General features: G+C 39.0%; 2 protein-coding genes across 2 annotated transcripts; one reads left to right on the top strand and one right to left on the bottom strand.

The window, feature by feature from the left end:
- Nucleotides 1-1,138: 1,138 nt before the first annotated feature.
- bola3 (bolA family member 3) lies at nt 1,139-4,083 on the bottom strand. Its single transcript, XM_068318343.1, has 4 exons — nt 3,930-4,083; nt 3,708-3,831; nt 1,693-1,781; nt 1,139-1,443 (listed from the first exon to the last, which is right to left on the bottom strand). Exons 1-4 carry the CDS (start codon nt 3,996-3,998, stop codon nt 1,378-1,380), a joined length of 348 nt encoding a protein of 115 aa, XP_068174444.1. The 5' UTR covers nt 3,999-4,083; the 3' UTR covers nt 1,139-1,377.
- A 1,496-nt stretch (nt 4,084-5,579) lies between these two features.
- On the top strand, nt 5,580-22,494 carry LOC137593802 (polycystin-1-like protein 2). Its single transcript, XM_068312863.1, is given in 40 exon segments — nt 5,580-5,913; nt 7,313-7,471; nt 7,559-7,747; nt 8,316-8,426; nt 8,994-9,141; nt 9,229-9,458; nt 9,548-9,958; nt 10,060-10,187; nt 10,271-10,415; nt 10,584-10,782; nt 10,886-10,994; nt 11,078-11,219; nt 11,371-11,583; nt 11,935-12,080; nt 12,176-12,355; nt 12,428-12,565; nt 12,836-12,982; nt 13,063-13,187; nt 13,285-13,405; nt 13,602-13,730; nt 13,809-14,034; nt 14,255-14,769; nt 15,055-15,156; nt 15,234-15,412; nt 15,489-15,635; nt 15,727-15,926; nt 16,193-16,419; nt 16,986-17,202; nt 17,475-17,947; nt 18,249-18,345; nt 18,432-18,572; nt 18,677-18,862; nt 19,541-19,871; nt 20,331-20,464; nt 20,547-20,674; nt 20,754-20,914; nt 21,451-21,661; nt 21,764-21,865; nt 22,128-22,259; nt 22,366-22,494. Coding segments are annotated over 40 exon segments (7,542 nt in total).
- Nucleotides 22,495-22,932: the final 438 nt, after the last annotated feature.

Below are 22,932 nucleotides of genomic sequence, written 5' to 3'. Positions count from 1 at the left end.
GAAGTACGTGTTTTTCCACAATAATTCTTTCTGGTCTGTGGTTCTAGTGTGACTCTATAGTCTTTAAAATCTGAAGCACCCATTCCCACTGAGGGATAATGGCCTGCAAAGTAAAAGCTACTCCCAAAAAAGCTTAATAAGAGGTGACCTGTTATAACAAACCTTTGCAGTATATAGCCATGGTGGTATTTTTATTTTTATAAAATCCTTATTCCACATGATTTTTGTTAATGTTAATATGGTCTATATTTTGTTGTCACCTTATTTAAGTTTCAATTGGATTTGGAAAGAACTCATGAAAAATACCAGGACCAAGAAAACCACATCTGTCTGTGCTTTGAGTGAACCATGTGTGTGTGTGTGTGTGTGTGTGAAGACAGACAGGTTAGGACTTAGAGAAAGACAAAGCACAGAAAAGGGTGTGCTTATAACACAAGCAAATAGTAATAAGCCCTATGCAGCACAATAATCAGTCCAATAGTGACATAGTGACAATAGCGATTAGCCTCTAACTTTGTGGAAGCAGCTGGTGAGAGGATTCTTCTGTCCTTTTTCCGACTCAGTCCTCCAAGAACTTTCTTTTGTCACCGTCACTTTTTTGCCAAAGTGAATTAGGATTTATGATTGATGAAGATATTTCAGAGGCACTACCATCCCTACATGCACGATTCATAATACATCTTTCAAACTGACACAATTTTAAAAATTTTGACAAGAATGATGTGAAATTGATTTGTGGATCATGTACTGATGACAAACATCTCTGATGGATGCAGTGTGAGAACGTTTTATATTCAAGTAATACCTTTAGAATTTATATGCTTACGTTTCTTGTCTTCTAATTCACCAAGACATTGCAAAATGGCATAACTTCTGCTGGTACTACATCAATATATAGTCAGGCTAGTACTAAGGTACTGTTTCCTTATGGAACAGTTATTTGGTTAATTTTGTGGATAGTCTTCAATCTCAAAAAGGTCCTTAGAGACACAGCCATAACGGCTTCATTCTGCTAAACTTAAATGGTTGCTCCCTTGTGAAACTAATCCACTCCTTTAAAGTGGCATGAGATCAGCAAGAATGCCATGACAGAGGCATCAAATGAAAGAGAATGACATCACAACTCTGGACTGGCCAATGATTTCAAAGTGGTTGTATTCACATCATCTTCAAGTGCTCATTTAATGTATCAGGATAATCGTCCTCAACCTGAAAGGACTCAAATCGTAACAAAATCTCAACTAGAAAATGCTCCACTGCAGTCCCACTACTGGCAAAGTAACAATAATCACGTAATTAATCTACAACACAACAGCATCCTTTAAACAGCTCATTCATAATAGGAAAGAAATGTTGTAGGTCAACAGTGGAGGGACTTCAATCTTTTGGAACGTCCGTGAATATTCGCAGTCCGTGCATTCCCTGAATTTCCTCCTTGAGTGCCTGGAGAAGAACAAATACAACACAGTGATGAGTGAAGTAAAAATGAACTAATACAAAGCTAAACATCTAAAAGGGTTTCATAAACATGGCACCCAGTCAAGGGGAAAACAATGTAGCAATGATCACTTTTTAAAAAAGTTACAACTGTACAATACATAACTCTGAACTGCTCCTGAGACTTATTTTGACATGCTACAAGCAAAATGTTCAACATGTTGTTAGTATGATTTATACATGATAAGATGATACCTGATTGACTAACTGGTGTTGCTGAATTGTCCTTTTCCCTTTGAACTCACTGGACTCTATGTGCACCTCATACATGGCCCCGCAACCACCTGTAGGCAGGACAGGATCACAGAAATTACACTTCATTCATGCATATGCTAGACTAATAAAATGATGACTATACACAAGAAGTATTTCACATGTAGAATCAAGTACAAAAATATATTAATTTAATGGAATGTCAGAGCTGGGAACACAAATGCTGTCTCAGGTCTTGACATTTATTTCTGTGTTGACCTCGTAACTTGAAAAACCAGAAACAAGTCATCAAGCAATGATACTAAGCAGTTTATCAGGCAAACTCAAATGAAAATAAAAAAGGGATGAGGGTGTTAAAGGGACCTGCTTTGCATATCAAGATACTTCTACCATTTAGTTTCTATATCTTTAATCAGATGTGATGTCATTTCTACGCATCACTCCCACAACATGATACTTCAGACTGTTGTCTTCCAGATTTGGCTGGGGTTTCACTTGAGCCTAACCATAACTCCAAACATTCTTCCTCCATGAAAGGCTGGAGGAAAATGTGACTGGATTCACCACATGAGCCTGGAATCTGAGAGAAACGTCCTGAGGTTCTGCCACATGACCTGTAGTCATGTGGCAGAACCTCAGGATGTGAATTACCATCAAATTATGACCAAAGACAGGCTGCTGCACTCAGGCATAATGGTGAAAATCACTCTCTCAGACACACCACTTTGCAATGCAGGAATGAGGATGCCAGTTGCTCTGGGCAACCAACATCATTAGGTTCTATAAAATCTTAGAAATCTGACTGACATTAATGTGATATTCAGACATGAGCTTAACATGTTTCAGTCTTGCCCATGGATTAATGGTTATATTAAGGGGGCAATGTTTCTACTGCTGTTGGTTTATTTGCTGGTCTGTAAACAGGATTACTTTAAATGGGGTAAATAACACATTTGAAGATGTAAATATTTCAATTTTTTAATGAGTTTGAAAAGGCCAACAGCTGATTTGTAGTGTCTCTGCACCCTTCTTTTCACAGGGAGCAAATTCATGTGAATTTGTACTACGGATTGATTTTGTGATTGATTTTAAGTAAGTGCAACACAAAGCTGCTCGACTTTCTGTGTAAACACACCATTAACATTACCACAACCTGGACGAACGTGGTTCTACACAAATGTTTACTCAAAAATATGAATTACTTTTGATTTTATTATTTGGAGAAGTCTGGTATCAAGACAATCATGCGGAATCATTACCTCTGTCACATCGATGCGATTCCCAGATTTTTATTTCTAACAGCATAATGTCTGAAAGGCTTGAACACAAAATACATTTTCACATCTCCATAAGATCTACTGCACACCAAACTGTGATCCAGCTCAAAGTGATATTCTAGTTTAAGATCAATTATATCCAAATTGATAAACCTCATGTAAACTTCCCAACTATGAGATCACAAAGAGTAAAGATGTAGATTTACAATAGGGTAGCAGAAACTATGATACGCTCTGGTGTCAAATTTGACAGATCGTCAAACGTTACGTCTCCAGATGCTGTACCCTGGGTCCTGTCATTCTGAAATAACGATCAAACTAATCAAGATACCAATGGGATTGCAAATGAGGTTTTTTTTGTAGTCACTTAACCATATCATGAGGGTCAAACTATCATGGAACTATTGTGGAACTATAGGTGGAAACCTTTTCTTGGTGGTTTGTCCCTGAATTTTGTCTAGTTTTCGATGTGACATGCAGCATCATCTGCTCTACTTCATTATTTCAAGCCACCAGCTTGAAGTACGTAATAAAGTACAGTGGGTCACGTGTTCAGGGCTTCCGCAGTGACCCCCCAGGCCTTTCCCAAATCATTGGTATCAAGTGTACTAGAACGACATATACACTGTCTATCGTCAACTGAAAGCGCTTATAATAAAAATAATTTGATAATAATTTACGTGACTTTCCTTAACCCCTTGTCTGCCGATCAGCGTTTACCTGATATGTCTACAACTTTTAGGGATGAGGCCAACGGAAACTTCTCCTTCAGTATCTTTGCGATGCGGATCTCTCCGTCTGTCTGTGTAGACATACATCTCTGAACACGTCCGGAAGCAACAACCTGTGAGGACACAAACGGAGCTGCGTCAAAGTTTTAGCTCTTAACGCGACAGACCGACCGCTGGAGCTGCAGGGAAAAGACCGGAAAAGAGACTTTACTTGATTACTGCAAAGAACCCGGAGGGCAGAGACCACAGTCCCGGTCCAGCTCCGTCTAACAGCCAGCATTGTCCGCCTGGAGCCTCAGTTTAATCACAGGATGCTGTTTAAATTCACAATAAGTCATGTCCTCTGACGTCTGCGTCTCATTAAGATGACGTCACACATACGGGACTGTATGACGTCTCCTCGCTCAAAACAAACAGTAAATAGTAAATAAATTGTATAACATTTTATAAAATGTTATACAATGATTTTATACATAAATCATTGTATAATATTTATGAATAAATATCAAATGATTTGATATTTATTTATAAATATTTTATAAAGAAATATTAGAAGTTTTTTTTTTTTTTTTAAAAACCCACTAAAAAGAAGCACTAAACGGGTTTTTATTTAATTCAGTGGATTATTACTCATAGCCATAAGAACTAAAAATACATTTTTATACAGTATTTCACATATGAAACATAAAATTTTGGCAAATGAATCTGTGAAATAAACTTAATTTAGTGGTATCCAGTGGTGACTGTAAGAGAAAAGTGAATCATCATGTTAGATCGATCATAATTTTCAAAAAACTTGCATTTTCTTCGTTTTAACAATTGTTGGTGTGAAGTGATACAACAGTGATATGAGGTGAGATATATTAAAGAAAAACACTAAATACAAAACAGTCCAAGGGCCTGTCCGGGTCCACTCTGTATGGGATAAATGCTTCAATTTACTTCTGCTAAAAATAACAATTAAAATTTCCTTCCTTTTTAATTAGATGCACATGTTTCCTACATTATTCAATATTGTTTCAAACTTTGACTGGTGACAAAGAAACACTCCTGATAATATTAGATGAATACAGTACAAGCTAAACTATAAAACCTATTGCATCTGCCATGATTTGCATTTCTTTGAGAAACTTGCCACAATTATTATTTTTGAATATTCAACATTGAGGTCCAGGCTGGAGTCAAATAGGTCAAACAAATTGTGCCTTTGTATGCAATGTATACATCTTTGTCCAGCATCCGAGCCAATAGATCTTTTTAAAAGCAGACATTTACAATTTACAAACTATGACATGCACGGGTGGTACTGATAACATTAGCAATGGTCCTGTTCTATTCATGTGCCCAGTATCTTGCTCTGACAGTATTAGCCAGGATTCACAATACCAGGTCCCTGAAGTTGCAGCAACTTCATGAAATTCACTGTTAATTATTGACACCTGTAATTTTTCTGTTATTATAATGTATGTCAAAATATCTTTCGTGAAAAAGATTAAGATGAGTGAAAAAAATCATCCATAGATCAGGTGAAGCTTCTGGGCCTTAATAGAATTCAGAGTGACATTTTCATTGTAGGAAAAGGTCTGAATGCAAAGCTTATCTCCCTCTGCAGGTTGTGGACTACTATAACAATGGAGGCAGAGAAGCAATTAGGGCTTTAGTGCTTTTTTTCAGTCCAGGCCTGAGCTTTGTGTATGCACAAGAATTATGACCACAACACAAAGCTGAACGAGGATCCAGGAGGCCACTCTAATGTTAAAAACAATGGTAAAAGGAGCTGATGAGGGGCAGAGTTACTGACGTCACTGCCCTTTAAAGACAAGATGCTACTACAGGTTCTGAATAGTTTACAGGTGCAGAGATGGAAAGCAACACTTTCACCACGTTGACATTTTGGTTGGTTGTTCTCCTCAGTCATACTTGTGATGCTGAGGAGGATACAGAGACGCTCTCCTGTCAAGAGAACCAAGAGGGTTTTGATGGCTCTTGCTACCAGTTTTTGGATCTGCAGCATTCTTTCCTCAGTGCACAGGGGTGGTGTGAACACGGTGGAGGGCACCTAGCCTTCATCCTGAATGATGAAACTCAGCAGTTCCTTCAGAAGCACCTGGATCCGGGTGTAGACTGGTGGATTGGTCTGGCGCCAGCTGCTCCAAACCTCACACTTGACTCTTCTGCTACAGAGGGTGAGAGATGTGGAATGTGGACATTGAGTACTGCATGTCTTCTGATGACTAGAATATACTAAGTTCATTTGTTTTTGAGCATAGACTTTAATAAAGTACCAAGAAATATTCATAAAATAATATATTCCAGTGAAAGCTATAATTTCAGTACCTAAAAATTTTCATACATGCAGTACCTGTGATTACAATCTAATAAGTAAGTAAAGAATTTCATGAATGAAGATTTCTGCATTAGTTGCTCTCTCATTAGACAGCGTATATATGTCCATTTTTGAAATCTGTAATTTATTTGTCTCTCATCACACTTGAGCAGCAGGTGTGATGAGAGACAAATATTCAATTTAACAATATTGGAAAGGGCCCATCATCACATACACATTTGTTGTTATTTTTCCCTTGCAGACAAGTGCTTTATTCGTGTGGCCTGTATCCATATCTATTGCTTTATTTTATATTCCTTAAGCTATTTATTAAGATAAGATATCAGGCACACAGAAGAAACAGACACAGGGAAAATAGACTTTGAAGATAAACTAAGACATAAGGGGAAAGGGAATAATAATAATAATAATATTAAAAATATTAACAACAATAATAATTCCGAAGCATGGCAGGTATAAAGTTATAAATACGTGTGTCACTCTATGGCCATACACAGGACTTCATGAAAGCCTTACCTAAACATCAGACTGGTGGAACCCTATCTGATATGTTAGAGCTGTTGTATAGAGTGATGGCTTGTGGCAGGAATGACTTCCTGTACCTTTCCCTTCGACAGCGGAGCTGTAGCAGTCTGTTGGAGAAAGAGCTCCAATGTCTGTCCAATGTGTGGTGGAGAGGGTGAGCTGGGTTATCCATGATGAAAAACAGTTTGTCCAGAGTCCTCCTCTCCACCACATCCTCCATAGTGTCTAAACTGCAGCCAATCACAGAGCCAGTCTTCCTTATTAGCTTATTAAGTCGCTGGCACCGATGCTGCTCCCCCAGCAGACCACTGCAAAGAAGAGAACGCTGGCCACAACAGACTGGTAGAACATCTCCATCATCTTAATGCATACACTGAAGGATCTCAGCTTCCTCAAGAAATACAGTCTACCCATCCCCTTCTTGTAAACAGCGTTGGTGTTGGGCTGATACCATCAGGTCCGGCAGCCTTCCTCTGGTTATTCTTACCCTTATGTTATTCTGCTGTAGTTTGGTCTCCAGCTTCCTCCTGTAGCTCACCTTACATTTCCCCAGTTTGTCTCTGACTTCGTCCTGCACTCTCTTTATTAAGAATGAACCTTGTCTTATCATCTGTATAGTGATATTATCAAAAACAGATTTTTTTTCTTGAATAGAAGAAGTTGAAGTAGAATTTTGATCAAATCAAATGCTGATTTATTTATTTATTTTTGGCCTTTCTCAGTTTCCCTTGCATGGCTGGATGGCTCAGATGTCAGCTATAGTAACTGGGTGGACCTTCCAGCTGCACAAGCATCCTGTGGACACATCCTGAGACATTCAGGCTTTCAGTGGGAAGCTGTAGGGAACTGTAGTCAGGAACTCAACTTCATCTGCCAGTTTGGTATATATTCTATATAAAACATTGCAGTATTGAAGGTCCTGAAGCTTGTGCTTGCTCTCCTTATTGAAATCTTATGTTTCCTCTCAGATTCTGACAAATCTATTGCATGTAGTGGACAAAATGTGACAATGCGATGTGGTTCTGGTGAAGTTGTAGAGATAGATGACAGCTTCTATGGCCGTAAAACAATTCACTACTGCCGATCCAAACATACAACATCGCCCACATCCTCCCAGGAGGAGTGCAGCTGGATAGATGTGATGGATTCTATAACAGGTAAGTTTTTTATAGAAATGAAATGCAATTATAAAAATTAATAAATACTTCCTGCACTAATATGGTGATATTATCATTTATTTGGTGCAAATTATAGAACATTTTATTTTAAGACATGTTTATATCTTAAAATAAGATAACTGATCTTATTGTTTACGGTAAAATCAATGGGAACATATTTGGCTTTGCTAAAGCAGCTATAACAAAAGAGTCATATGATACTATGAAAACATAATCACTATGGCTTATGTGAAACAAAAAGCTGTGTTTGCCTTTTGGCTACAAACCGTAGGATTACATATCCCAGGAGCAGATGTAAAGCAAATCTCCTCATAGTAGCTGAATAGATGCTCTGGGGTTAAGTACATGTTCACATTCACAAGAGTCTAGGATTAATTACACAGCAGGAAATCATGTGATGACTGACCAACTATTTGAAGGTTTTATTTATTGTCAATGCACTTTTTAGACCTCACAGGGCCTCTCTTTAGAGGGTTATGACAAGGCAAATGTATTTCAGTTTAAACAGATGAAATTTTTACAATGATCCTCTGACATTTCATTCCAGCACAGTGCCATGGTCTGCCATCTTGCCAGGTTCCTGTGGATCTGAGTGCTTTTGGTGAACCATGTCCAGTACTGGGAAGTTACCTGTCTGTAGAGTATCACTGCAGACATGGTGAGATTTGTTCTGGCAACTTCTTTAGTTTCTTTTTCAAATTATATTTTAATTATTTTTTTAAGTAGAGATGTGAACAATGTAACTTAATCCATGTAAAAACTGAATGTTTATTTTTTATTACCTTACATGGTTCATTTTAAGTCCAAGAAGTTTACTGCTGTTGTGCTTGTTGTATATCCTATGTACTATACTGTATGTTCTATATTATATTATAGTATTTTTTTCTATAACAATGAAATTTTCCTATTCAGCTAGTTTTCCAGCAGAGATATGTAGCATTTCAAGCCAACAGACTAACTGAACCCACTTCAGTTTGCTTATAGGATCAATAGAAACTGAAGATGTCATCTCCGTCACTCTCCACATTGCCCTCTCCCACCTTAACCAGAGGGACACATATGTGAGAATGCTGTTAATTTATTACAGTTCCGCATTCAATACAATTGTGACTCTGAAGCTCATTACCGGGCTATGAGGGTGAAGTGTCACATCGTCCACATTGCCTCTGTCCTGACGCACTAACGTGGAAAACAAATTGACAGCGATGCCGTGATCTCTTCCCAGGGCTCCACCTGTTGATGAGCAAGCTGGCAGCTGTCTTTGATAACGTCACCATCACCGTCAAGTGGCTCCTTCATCCCTTTCAGGGAAACCTCACATGCACATTGAATGCAGGAGATGGCCACGTCATTGATACGTACAGGCCAGAGGAGTGAGCAAGACTGCATACAACATGAAATAACACACACTAGTGCAAGTTTATATTCACTAACCTATTTTTATGCCACTAAACTTTCAGGATGGAGAGCACAGTGATGCACAAATTCAACCGTCCTGGTGTTTTTGTAGTTGAAGTGGAATGCAGTACCAGCGACTGGCATGTCAAAGTGCAGAAGGCCATAACCATTCAAGAGCCTATTGAAGATTTTAACATAATAAAATGCTATAGCAGGAATGTGTCATCAAATAGTGGTGGATGCAAAATAATGTATGGTAGTCCTGTTGAGATCCAGGTCATGGTGGAGTCAGGTGAGTCAATATTAACACTATAGAGGAGAAATATTTCCTGTTAAACATATTAAACACACAACACCACCATTTATGTTCTTTTTAACCAGGCACCAATGTCACATACATAATCCAATACAAAGACCATTTGATTGCAAACCTGTCTGTGGACAGAGGAGTCACACCTCACAACATCACACTGAGTGAAAGTGTGATGGAGACTCTTGGACTTGGCTGCCACAACCTGAGTCTAGCTGCCTCCAACAGAGTCACAGACCACACAGTGTCCACTGGTCTGCAGCTGTGTCTACTGGAGCCTGTCAGCGGCCTGCAGGCCACAGTGGTAGCAGAGGACCACCGCTGTCCAAACTCCACGGATCTCACCATCGGAGTTTCGCTGGAGCAAGGAGCCCCTGTAGAGCTTGTCTTCACCCTGACTGGAGCCAGGAACTCTCTCTCTGAGACCAGAAATATGCTTAATGGTAGCTCACGACTGTATACATTTTCCAGCCCACTTCGAGGTATATTTGAATATTTAAAGATATATTACATATATGGGAACAGTCACCTGTAGTATATAATACAAGTGCTCAGTATTCTAAAGTACTGTATTTTGTTGAAGGGTTGTTCAAGGTGGAGGTAAGAGCCATGAATGCCTTTACTTCCTCTGATGTGGTCGTGGATATAGAGGCTATACTTCAGGCCTGCCAGAATTTATCCGACATCTCAACCGATGAATATGAAGATACAGTATGTAGAAGATTAGCATTTAAAATTTCATGATCTGTGGACAAATCTTTCTGTTGCAGCACTGATTTTGTTTCCATCCTCAGAGTATTATGATTGATGATGACTCCGCTGACTTTGAAATAGTTGCTACTCCAGACACGTTGGTTGACTACAATCAGAGTGTCACACTGAATGCAACTGGAATGGAATCAATGCCCAGCAAAGGACTCGCATTTCAATGGAAATGTAGTACGTACAACACTTAGTTCACCTCTGAGCATATTAAATATGTGACTTAACTTCTCAGTCAATGTGATATGCCTCTCCATTGTGCTATTATGATACAACATTCGCTGTCAGATGATTAATGATGAAATGTTTCTATTCAAAATTCTGCTTTCATGTCTATCCAAACAGGAGGAAAATGCAAATGCAGAAACAGAACTTATGAGGAAACTCACATTATTGAAAAAGACTGTCTTCCAAACCCTTTTGATTTTTTCAAGTATGTTTTAACTGTGAGGAAGAAGACCTGGTTTCAAAAATGGATTAAAATTGATTCAGCTTCAAAGTGTATCACTGTTACTCCAAAGGAATTCCCAGACGTCACCATCAGGTAAACGTTCAAACACATTTACAATTATTTTTCTCATGGGTGGGCAGACAGCGGTTGGACATATGCTTAGGTTGCACTCATATATTTACTCGTACTCTTGCAGCTGTGATGATTGTGGTTCAATAAATGTGAACAGCCACATAAAACTCAGACTGAGCTGTGTGGCAACTTGCCCAGATGTCCTTTGGTACTTGGAGGATCCCAATCCAGTGGTAAACCAACATTTAAAAAGATTTTAAACTGCAGTATGAGAGATTAATGTGTCCACCAATTATTAAAGGTGATCTTTTCTCAGGATGACCTCAAGAAATGTTACTCCAGTGCAGGAAGAAGGCCACTCATTGAGAAACAGAATGGCGGCACTGAATATACTGTACATAGCCAACATCTGAGGGAGTCAAGGGACACATTGCACAACATCAGTGTGATTGTTTATGGTGGGTTTTCATCCCCTTGTGAGTTGTAATATCAGACAGATAAAGGTTAGTTTCAACTGACATACACTTTCTGGAATTTTTAATCATGAAAAAAAAAAAAACGCTGCTAAATGAATTTCTCAACCTAACTCAATGGAATTATTTTCTACAGGAAAAAAGGAGTCGCGTTTTGCCAAGTACACGTTTCCAATACCGGATCCTGAGCCAACTGAACCAGCTGCTAGTGATGCACCAACAAGGCCCAGTCCTCCCTCATGCAGCATCTCACCACCATCTGGAACAGTTCTCCAAGCTTTTGACATCAGCTGTGAAGACAGCCAGTTCTGCTCTACTAGTTGTGTTTATTGCTTCAAAACAGACAAGGGTGAGAATGTGCCGTGGTACCGCTTGATTTAATTTACATTTAAAAAAGGAAAAAGAAGACAAAAAAGAAAAAGTGTGTAAATGCGATGTTAAAATGAATGAACAATGCAGACGTGGGTTTTCTCTCTTTAGAAATGTTCATTATGTGAACTGTCTGTTCCCGGAAGATTTATATACTGTAGATTTGTCTCAAAACGTTTTGTTTAGTTAGACAGCTATTTACAACCTTCCTCCAATCAATCAATTTTGACTGATGTGACTTTATTTAGATGTTCAAAAGCAGAACAACTTATTTTTATGTTTGACGCCATGCACTGAACGAGATGTCACTAAAAACAAGTGTATTTTTAAGGAAAACATCTACGCTGCAGTGACGCTGGTGATGTGAAATCTGTATACCTTCCACTCGGCGATGAGAATGACGACTACACCTTAGCGATCGTGGTGACTGTGAAAAATGAAAAAAGTGAAACACTCACTACAACTGTCTCCACTCGGGTTTGTGATGTCTATATGAGAAATCATGTTTTGCATGAAACTATTTTAAATTATTGAGAACCACCTCAAGATTAATCTTGAATGAATACTTTAAGGTATGGGAGACCAGCTCCAGCACCTCTGTGGAGGATCTCCAGTCCACCGTGGAGGACGCCGTGAGTCAGTTAGAGCAGCAGGGTCTGCTCTCTGGTGAGGCTCTTGGGCAAATATTTACTTCAGTTTCTGATGTACTAAATTCAGAGGTTGATGAGGATCAGAAGGATGCAAGAACACAGGTAACCGGGCAGTGACTGTAATGCGTAATGTGCGGGTTTAGATCAGATTGTTTAGGTCTTTTCCTATTTCAGCTCAGAGAGCAGATGTTGATCCAAATGGCCGCAGTTCTGATGGACTCACCAAGCAACACCACTGAGGCAGTGCAAGCAACAGCCCAAGCAGTGGTTGGACTCACCCTACACCCGGACGAGCTCAGCCCCACCGCTCAGGTATTAAACATGTTAATATATAATTTATGCATGATAAAAGACTTTTTTTTTCCCCATCCAGAAACAAGTCAAGTGGGATTACCTAAAAACAAAACACTATACCTTCAGAAAGTTCAAAAATTATTCTGAGATTTTTTTGAACATGTTACGCAGAAATAATTGCTAATTGCAGCAACATGTGACCCTGTCAGTATAATATATTCATTATGAATTTTAGACGTTGAACACAGATCACCATTAACGTTTGGTAATGCTTTTTTTCCTCTCCAGGAAGAAGCTAGTTCTTTATTGGTAGACCTGAGCTCATCCCTAAACACTTTCAGCTCTGATTTGGTCAATGGAGATGATGGAGAAGTTGTGCAAGCAGCGACACCAATAGTTGAAGCAGCCAGCAATATTTTAAATGTTTCATCAAATGTGAGGATATAAAGAAAATCAGTGTTGGTGTTAAATATGTTTTTACCAATTCCTTATCAAACAAATTTTTTTTTCTTCAGAAAAAAGTCTCAGACTTTCTTCTCACCGGGATAAACAACGTTCAAAGTGCTTTGCTGCAAAATAAAAAGTTGAATGGAGACCCTGCCATCATTGATTCTGGACAGATCATCGTTTATGCCAACAGGTAAGTGATCAATCATAAAAATTATTAAAATGTACAAAAGGACTATGACAGGTTAAAATTACTTAAATATTCCTGCTTCTACTTCTGCTTCTGCTAGAGTTTCTCCAGAAAACATGCAAATGCTGAATATAAACGTTCAGAGCAACAGGTCCTCCAAGTTCTCTTTTCCTAGCCTTCCTGCTCACATCGTCTCTCCAGAGGAACCTGTGGATGTCAGAGTAAGTGCATGCAGTATAACCTACAAGCTTTAACTGATACAAATGGCAATAAGTTACTAGTTCAATCATCAAATTATATTTTGTACAAATATGCGTTCTTAGGTATAGTGTTTGTTTCCCTTCAGTTCTTGAAAGTTTCATAAATTCCTTCTCAAATTTGATGATCTAATGTACTAATAATACTCACCATTTGTAGATGATGAGTTTTGACAGAAATCCACATTCTTGGAAGGCAGAAAACATCACAGGAACTGTTGGATCTGTCTCTCTCACCAGAACGGACGGCACTGTCATCCCCGTAGAGGACTTACATGATGAGATAGAGGTAACATTTACTTTAGAGTTCTGTTTCACGTTGTGTAACTTCATTTTATTATTAAGGATGATGTGTTTTTCTTTTCAGATTCTGCTGCCACGACCTGATGTCGGACAGGAGAACAGCACAGTCCTGGATCTGGCTAATTTCAGCACATTGATAATTGACATACCTTCACCAGATGTAACACTGGTTTTAAAAATGGAGCCATCTGAAGACATTACCCTCATGTTATTCCTGGGATATGGAGATTATCCAAACAATGAGAAACACATAGCCAAGACACAGATCCCTCTACAGAACACAACAGGAGGTAAATCCAATATGATGATATGACATTGTTGTCTACTCAGTTATTATTCTAAGTCAGTTGTAGGTAGTGATGGTCAAACTTGATGTGCTTTGTTTGATTGATAACAATCAACAAAATACACACTGTAGATCTCTCTAACCAAGTCTGTAGACATAAAGCATATTTACCATATCGAGATAATATAATTTTCTGGATAAAGAAATCTGTCATTTGAACGCAGATGAAAAATATACATGGGTGTTGAGTCCTAAAGATAGAACCTCAGATGTCGGTGTGCACTACCTTGTTATGAAGCCCATCGTTGAAGCTGGTGTCAAATCTATCAATGCGACAGTCATTGTGACTTCAATCGCCGCTCAGTGCAAATTTTGGAATGAAACAGAGTCTTTTTGGAGTGAAGTTGGCTGTAGGGTGGGTAAAATCACATCCATTAGAGTTGCATGGATACATTCTTGAAAAGCGAGCTATTTAACTTCATCTGTTTTTGATGTTTTTTTTCCACAGGTTGGTCCACTCACCACACCTTTGGTCACTCAGTGCCTCTGTAACCATTTAACTCTCTTTGGCAGTTCTTTTTTTGTTATGCCAAACTTGGTTGATGTGTCACGCACTGCGGAACTGTTCGCTACGTTCACCAATAATCCTGTGGTGGTGTGTTTTGTTGGGGCTATCTTTGTTGCATATCTCGTGGTGGCTGTTTGGGCACGCAGGAAAGACATCCAGGACTCAGCTAAGGTAATTTAGGTAATTTCGCCCACATTGTAGTGTTAAGATTAAATGCCACACCATTTGAGTGACTCAGACTTAACTGCAATGTACTTCAAATTCTTCCAATTCTTTAAGCTAATCACCCATGTGTGGGATTGTTTGGCTACTGAATGGTATTCAAGCTATGACTTGTGTGAGAATGTTTTTAGTAAAGTCCTATTTTATCATTGATGCTTCACTATATAACACTCTTCAATGAATTAACCAGTAGAAAAATATCTTCTCATTGAATACCTTAACCCTCACTCGTAGGTGAAGATAACAGTGCTTGAGGACAATGACCCCTTGGCAGAGTATCGATATATGGTGAATTTCAGCACAGGCCATCGACATGGTGCAGCCACATCTTCTCAGGTCAGTGATGGCTGCGGAAGCTGAGCGGGACTTCTGCATTCCATTCCTCTTTATTGACCTTTTTTTTTTCTTTTTAGGTGACAATCATTCTGCTGGGCACAGAAGGAGAAAGTGAGCCCCACCACCTTACAGACCCTGAGAAGCCATTGTTTGAGAGGGGTGGGGTGGATATATTTCTGCTTACTACACACTTCTCCCTCGGAGATCTGCACAGCATCCGGCTGTGGCATGACAACTCTGGATCACACCCTGCGTGGTATGGATGATGGCAAAACTAACGATTAAATCTAAGTTAGCTTGAGTTGGCGCTAATATCATAAAGTTGTATGCAGGTATGTCAATAAAGTTATGGTGCAGGATATGGAGACTGGTCAGAAATGGCACTTCCTGTGTAACTCCTGGTTGGCTGTAGATGTGGGAGATTGCACTCTTGACAAGGTCTTCCCAGTTGCTACAGAAATGGATTTGAAAAGGTTTAGGTGAGGCTGATGATTGATCTAGTTTAATTGCAAAATCCTTATTGATTTATTATTTGTCCTGACTCCTAATGTCTGTTTTTCAAACTTTTAGCAACCTCTTCTTTATGAAAACAGCCAAAGATTTCCGAGACGGCCACATCTGGTTTTCTGTTATAAGTCGACCTCCTTGCAGCACTTTCACACGTGTGCAGCGAGTGTCCTGCTGCTTTTCTCTACTGCTGTGCACCATGCTAACCAGCATCATGTTTTGGGGTATCCCTTCAGACCCCTCTGAGCAGACCATGGACCTGGGTAGGTATCAGAAGACATTAGCTTCAATTACTTCATCATATTTTTAGATTACTGTTACTAAAAATATGAGGATCCATCTTAGTTTTCTATCACACACACAATGAAAACAAAATTATTCCTGTCTTGCAGCACAAGTTTTAATCTGAAGTATTTTTGTATTGAACTTTTGCAGCAAGGTGTTTGAACGTGTACATTCTTGTATTTATAAAAACGTAATTAGTGTCATTAAAAGCCATTTAAACTCAAACTAATGTTTTACTTTGCAGGTCACATAGAGTTCACTTGGCAACAAGTTATGATTGGCATTCAAAGCTCAATCATAATGTTTCCCGTCAACCTCCTTATTGTGAGCATCTTCAGAAATACTCGACCTCGAGAGCGGATCATCAAACCAGACACAACCAAACAGGGAAAAACCGTCCGAGTTTCTCCCTCTCAGACTTCTTCTCCTCAGAAAGAGCTGAAGGATATCACAACAGACACCGTGATGAAGGTGGGGAAATTAATCATTATGGCAAGTCATGTTAACACTTAATCATATTAGCATTAAAACAAATTAACTACAGAAATGTAATCTCAGATATCCAGGCTCTGATATCTACAACATTTCAAATACTTAGTTGAATTTCAATTTCAAGCCTTTCATGCATGAATTACGATACTCTTGTCGGAATTTTTTTTCAAGGTGTTTTGCTTATGTTTAGGCATAAACAACAAGTTTTGAAAGAAAAATTGAATCCATGTTTTATAAAGATATTTTTTAAATGCAGAAAAAGACAAAAACCTTGAACTACATTCTGAAAACAAATTGATTTCCAGCCCTGAAACATCCCCACAGATGAAGAATATGCAAGATCATTGTAACCATACTAAATAAAAAAGTTATGTTTATTAGGGCCACATATCCCAAAGGATTTTGTAAATATAAGTTAATATCACATCATATAAAAAATAACATAAAAATATAAAATCTTGATAGCTAAAATGGTCATTATTTGTACGTAAAACTATGCCATCTGTTTAAGACATCTTAAGTGTTTGATGTGGTTTTTCCATTAGGACATAAAGAGAATTGCTCAATCACTGTCTAAGGCCATGAAGAGTCCACTGCCTGATATTGAGGTCCGGCCTGGTCAGCAGGTCGACATCAACACTCTGCTGTCTCTGGTGGAGGACATCATCAGGCAGCAGAACCGAGACACGGGAGAATTCTACACTGACAGCTCCAAGAAAGACCGCTCTATGATCCTTAGCTTAGGTGCTGTAAATCTTCAAGGTAAATTGGAGCCATCATCCTTGATTTAATATATTGTATTCTCAATTTTTATTGGCTGGTCCAATTTGCCACACTTAAAAAAACCTTGATTGAACAAATTGACAAATGATGCTTCAATAGATTAGAACATTAAAATAAACTAAGAAAATAAGCTAGTTGATATCTATAAGCACATGCAATATTGAACACCCTGGCCTGTTGTTTGCTTTGTTGAATTATTGACATAATTTTATGACATAATAGCAGATTAATGACAGTTGTTACTTGGACAGCGAACAGTGAAAGTGGCAGCTTTGAGAAGTCACCAGATGAAGTCCAGAAGAAGAGCAACAACAGCAGGTACCTGTACAGGCAGCTGCGTCATGTTGAAAAGGAGCTGGGTTTGTTAGGACCTTCTCGTTTTCCAAACCCAGATAGCTTCAACCGCGCCATGCAGCAAGTTCAGGGAATGAAAGGTCTTCTGGAGCTCAACCTTCCCTCATCCAGCTTGTATGGAGCAGCAATTGATGGCTGCCCCAGTCCAGAGGAGAGCATCCACGGAGACACCACCAAAAAGTGCTGTCAAGGCGGGCTGCCTTGGTGGTTTGTGTTTGTTGGATGGATACTGGTGATTGCAACTAGTGGTGTGTCAGGATATTTCACCATGATGTATGGGCTGACATACGGCAAAGACCGCTCTATCAGCTGGCTTATCTCCATGGTGGTCTCCTTCTTTGAAAGTCTCTTCATTACTCAACCCCTGAAAGTGAGCAGCGTTGCATTCTCACTATCAGAATAAACAAATACCATGTATTGCTTTACAGATGTTTAAAAAGTGTGTTATAAACACACATACCCATGCAGTGTGTGTATATATTTAATCTTAAATTCTTTAATCTTTAAAAAAATTTAATTACTATGATTTGACATCATTTTTAATGTCAAATATAATTTCAATCACTGCCCTGTTTTTATATAGCACATATATATACTTTCTTGAAAGAAAATACATGCATATTGTACTAATAATGTATTATTTATAGATGTCTGAAAATCTCCTTTCACAGGTTCTTGGTTTTGCTGCTTTCTTTGCTCTTGTTCTGAAGAAAGTGGACCAGGAGGAATACGGAGAACCTCAGATAGATGACAGTCTCAGAAACACAGGTAAGTTTGGTTCCGGTTTTCTATTTGTGATACACTGTTTTTTAAATTTCACATTTAAAAAAATCTGAATAATTTCCCCCCCTCAGATGATGCTGATGCTGTGCGTACTGGAAGAAGAGACAGTACCTGCAGTTTCTATCAGCCGCCACCTCCCACTGACATCGAGAGGATGAGAAACAATATGATTAAAGAGCAGAAAGTTTTTGCCCTCATAAGGGAGATCCTTGGTAGAAAAAACCTTTTGATGCATGACAACAATAAATATAACATAATGCAATTTGAGATGTGATAAAGACAATGACAGAATACAAATGCTTTGTTTGTGATGCAGCCTATATGGGATTCATGTGGGTGTTGCTCCTGGTGGCATACGGCCAAAGGGACCCCAATGCTTTCTTTCTGACCCAACACATCCGTCAGAGCTTCAGCAAAGACATCTCAGATAGCATGAGCATTCAGGATGTGTTTAACTGGGCGAACACCACCCTGCTGAGCAACCTTTTTGGGGAATACCCAGGTCAGTATGTTTTGGATTATAAAATGTTGTACTTGAGTGATTTACATAAATGACTTTACATAAATGACTTTGGTATTGTTATACATTTATTGTTACTGTTATTGTTACTGTTATTATTATTGTGTTGTTAATCTGTACATGCGGTATCTATTGCTTCGTCTGTCCACTCCTGGAAGAGGGGTCCCTCCTCTGCAGTCTTCCTGAGGTTTCTCCCATCCATTTTTTCCCCTGTTAAAAGGGTTTTTGGGGGGAGTTGTTCCTTATCCGATGCGAGGGTCGCACTGCTTGCAGTGCACAAAGGTCAGAGGGATATCGTCCATGTGCAGATTGTAAAGCCCTTTGAGACATTGTTTGTGAATCTGGGCTATATAAAAATAAATAAACTTGAAACTTGAAACTTGAAACTATCCAAATAGCAACACGTAATTGTAAAAGTATTGGACCCAAATGTTCTGTAACTTTACAATACCTCAGATTAATCTGTCAAATATGTCTTTTTGTATTTACCTTAGCTAAGCTATATAAATCACATCACAGGTATGCAGTATCAATGTAGTAGAACTAAAAATACCCAAATTTTTGCAATTTTATTTATGTGTTTGTTTATTTATTTATTTGTTTGTTTTTGCATTTTTTTAGTGACTGTAACAAATAAACTTAACGACTAATCTGTGACAGGATTCATCACAGATGGAAACTCCAAACTGGTGGGTAATGCTCGTCTTCGCCAGGTGAGGGTGCATAATGCCTCCTGTCAGGTGGCCCACTTAGTGCAGCAGTCTGAGAAAAACTTACACGCACCATATTCCTGGGAGTTGGAGGACATGGACTCCTACGGTCCAGGCTGGAGTCATCCTGTCGGTGACAATGTCACTCAAAACCTTCACAGTCCCTGGAAGTACCAGTCCCAGGGCAAACTCAGGGCCTACCCCATCTGGGGCAGTGTGACGCTCTACAGAGGCGGAGGGTTTGTCATGGAATTGGGGCCAGACTTAGAAAATTCCATCAGGTAGGCATCAAGAGCCCACTGAGGTAAACTCAATGAAGTGACCTATGATTACCGTAGAAAAATTATAAGTTTTATAATGAAAAATAAGATGGAAAACCAAGAGAAATTAGTAGTAACAAAGTTACTAAAAGTAGAAGCAACCAGAGTGCCAGTGTGGACTTGCACATAACTGTGTGCGCAGTGGAGCATGCGCACATGCACAGAAGACACAGTGGATCAGTTTGGGGCAATACATTTCAAATGCAATGTAGCTGGACATGTGGCAGCTGTGTGAATTACTTTAAAAGAGGGTAATATGGGACAAAATTGGCAAACAAAGTTGTGTAAACTGCACATCACTGACAACAGGTCTCATATAGCAGGCAGAAAATATGCTATTTTATGGCATCAGCTGAGAATTGTGCTTTAAAGTATGACATTTATTACTAGTATAATTTAATCATGTTGTTCTTTTCATAGAGCCCTACAGTACCTTTATGACAACACTTGGTTTGACGTGTACACCCAAGCCATCTTTGTGGAGTTCACCGTGTACAATGCTAATGTCAACCTGTTCTGCATCGTAACACTGATGCTTGAGACCACAGCCATTGGTTAGTAGTCGCCATGCAGCTACTGTGTATGAGCTGGGCAGCTACTGTTGAATAAACCACGCTGTCCGTCACTTTCTTCCAGGAGCTTTTCAGTTCCGCAGTGAGCTTCAGAGTGTACGTCTGTATCAATCCACTGGTGGGCTTCATATCTTTGTCATGGCCTCTGAAGCTATTTACTTCCTTTTCATCATCTATTACATGTTTGTCCAGGTATAAATTCATTTCACCTTGACTTTGCTGTCAATTTTTATAATTAAAGCTGCTTACCTAAACCCCTCTGCCCTGACAGGGAAAACGTCTGAAGCAGCAGAGATGGACTTACTTCAAGAGCAAGTGGAACTTGCTGGAGATGGCGATTATCATTCTCAGCTGGAGTGCACTATCTGTCTTTGTCAAGAGGACTTTACTGGGAAAGAGAGACATTGAATACTACCAGAACCACAAAGACCAGTAAGGAATGAGTAAAAAACAACCTGTACTTACACACAAGCAAGTACCACAATCCTATGAAAAATCATTTCAGTCATTTATTGGCGGCAGTAGCTTAGTCCATGGGTTTTTGGGAATCAGGCCACTGCCATACGGAAGCCCATCACTCCACCATCTCTCTCCGCATTTGTATCTCAAAAAGGCCCTTTTCTGTGTATGTCTCTGTTTGTGTGTGTTTCGACCTATACTGTATATGTGAAAAAATATAAACTACAATGAAGAACAAATGTCCCTCATTGAGAGATCAGTAATGTATTATGTATTTTGCTTTTAGTTATTTTAAATTTTCTCATCAGAAAAATATTGTAGCAAGTCAGTACAACTCAGACCTAATTTTAACAATTGGAAAATAAACATAAACTGAAATAATTTATCATTTGACCAAAATTTCAAAAAAACACATCAAGAGAACATAACTAGGTCGACTGTGTTTCCATTAATCCTTTTCACTAGATTGTGAAACAAGCCTGCTCTGTCCTGTCACATGCTGACTTTAGGTATGCCAGTTTCCATGAGACAGCCAAGGCTGATGCAGTGCTGGGCTATCTGATTGCCTTTCTGGTGCTGTTGGCTACAATCAAACTGTGGCACCTGCTGAGACTGAACCCAAAGCTGCACATGATCACGGCCACACTGCAGCGAGCCTGGACTGATATTTCAGGCTTCCTGGTGGTCATGGCCATCATGTTCCTGGCCTACTCTATTGCTGTGAGAAGTTTCCCACACTTACCACTGACATGCTATACACTATAAATTTTAACAAGTTCATAAGGTGGTTATTAACACAGATATGAACTCTGCACTACTCAGTCTAACCTGATGTATGGGTGGAAGCTCTATGCCTATCGGACTCTGCTGGATTCTGCACAGACAATGATCAGCCTGCAGCTTGGCATTTTTAACTATGAAGAGGTTTGTTATGAGATAATCACTTTTTCTAATCCCAGAGTGACATTGGTATGTTCCCCATGCTTTTTTTGAAACTGCTTGTTTGAAGAATTTGTCCATTGTATGGATTTTTGCATAGCCGTCAAAATCATTGGCGTTTGTTCAGGTTTTTCTTTAACTCTGCAATTGGCATTTGCGGATTTAGATGCTTTTTTAAATTTAGATTATAGTTAACATTGTACCAGAATTTATTATGAATTTGTGTGACTTCCTCCTCATTCTTCAGGTTCTTAACTATAATCCCATACTTGGTGCTTGCCTCATCGGCTCCTGCATTGTGTTCATGACCTTTGTGGTGCTGAACCTCTTCATCTCTGTCATTCTGGTGGCATTCAGTCAGGAGCAGATACATCACGAGGTAACACATCCACGCCAGGTCTGAAATGCCATACTGTGCATGTGACAAAAGTACATTTCCTGATTGCATTCTTTTTATTCATCCATATTCTCTACTGTTTCCACAGCCATCCGAAGAAGATGAGATTGTGGACCTGATGCTGATGAAACTGTACAGCTTTTTTGGACTGAAATATAAGAAACATGACGGCGAGTGCATAACTGAGACACCAGTTATTCCATCTGCTTCACATTAGGGCCTCTCTGGACATATTCATAATGGTTGAAATGTTCCCATAGAATCCTTGCCTTTATTTATTGTTTGCAGTAGCTGCTGTGTTTATTTATGCTGCTGTGACAGCATAGTAGATTAGATTAAAATTTTGATGATAGTGATCATTTTCCATTCTCTGCATGATGCTGCTCAGAGAAGCTGGAACATAGAGAAAGTAGAACTGAGGCTGCAGCTTTTTCCTCATTAAAAACATTTTTGGTTCTAAAGTCAAGTGACTTGTATGACCTACTTTTATTCTATTATGTATTTATTCATTGATACTATTGAAACTTTTTTGCATAAATCTGACCAAAATATATCACCAGCTGTTTGTTTTTTTAATTTGTCAGAAATGCGCAATACCTAGTAGTGCAGATTAAAGCATCTTCAGCAACATATTGCAGTTCTGTATTTCATTACA

Source organism: Antennarius striatus, chromosome 1, assembly GCF_040054535.1.
Source record: "Antennarius striatus isolate MH-2024 chromosome 1, ASM4005453v1, whole genome shotgun sequence".
Taxonomy (NCBI): domain Eukaryota; kingdom Metazoa; phylum Chordata; class Actinopteri; order Lophiiformes; family Antennariidae; genus Antennarius; species Antennarius striatus.
This window is presented reverse-complemented; position numbering and strand designations above follow the sequence as displayed.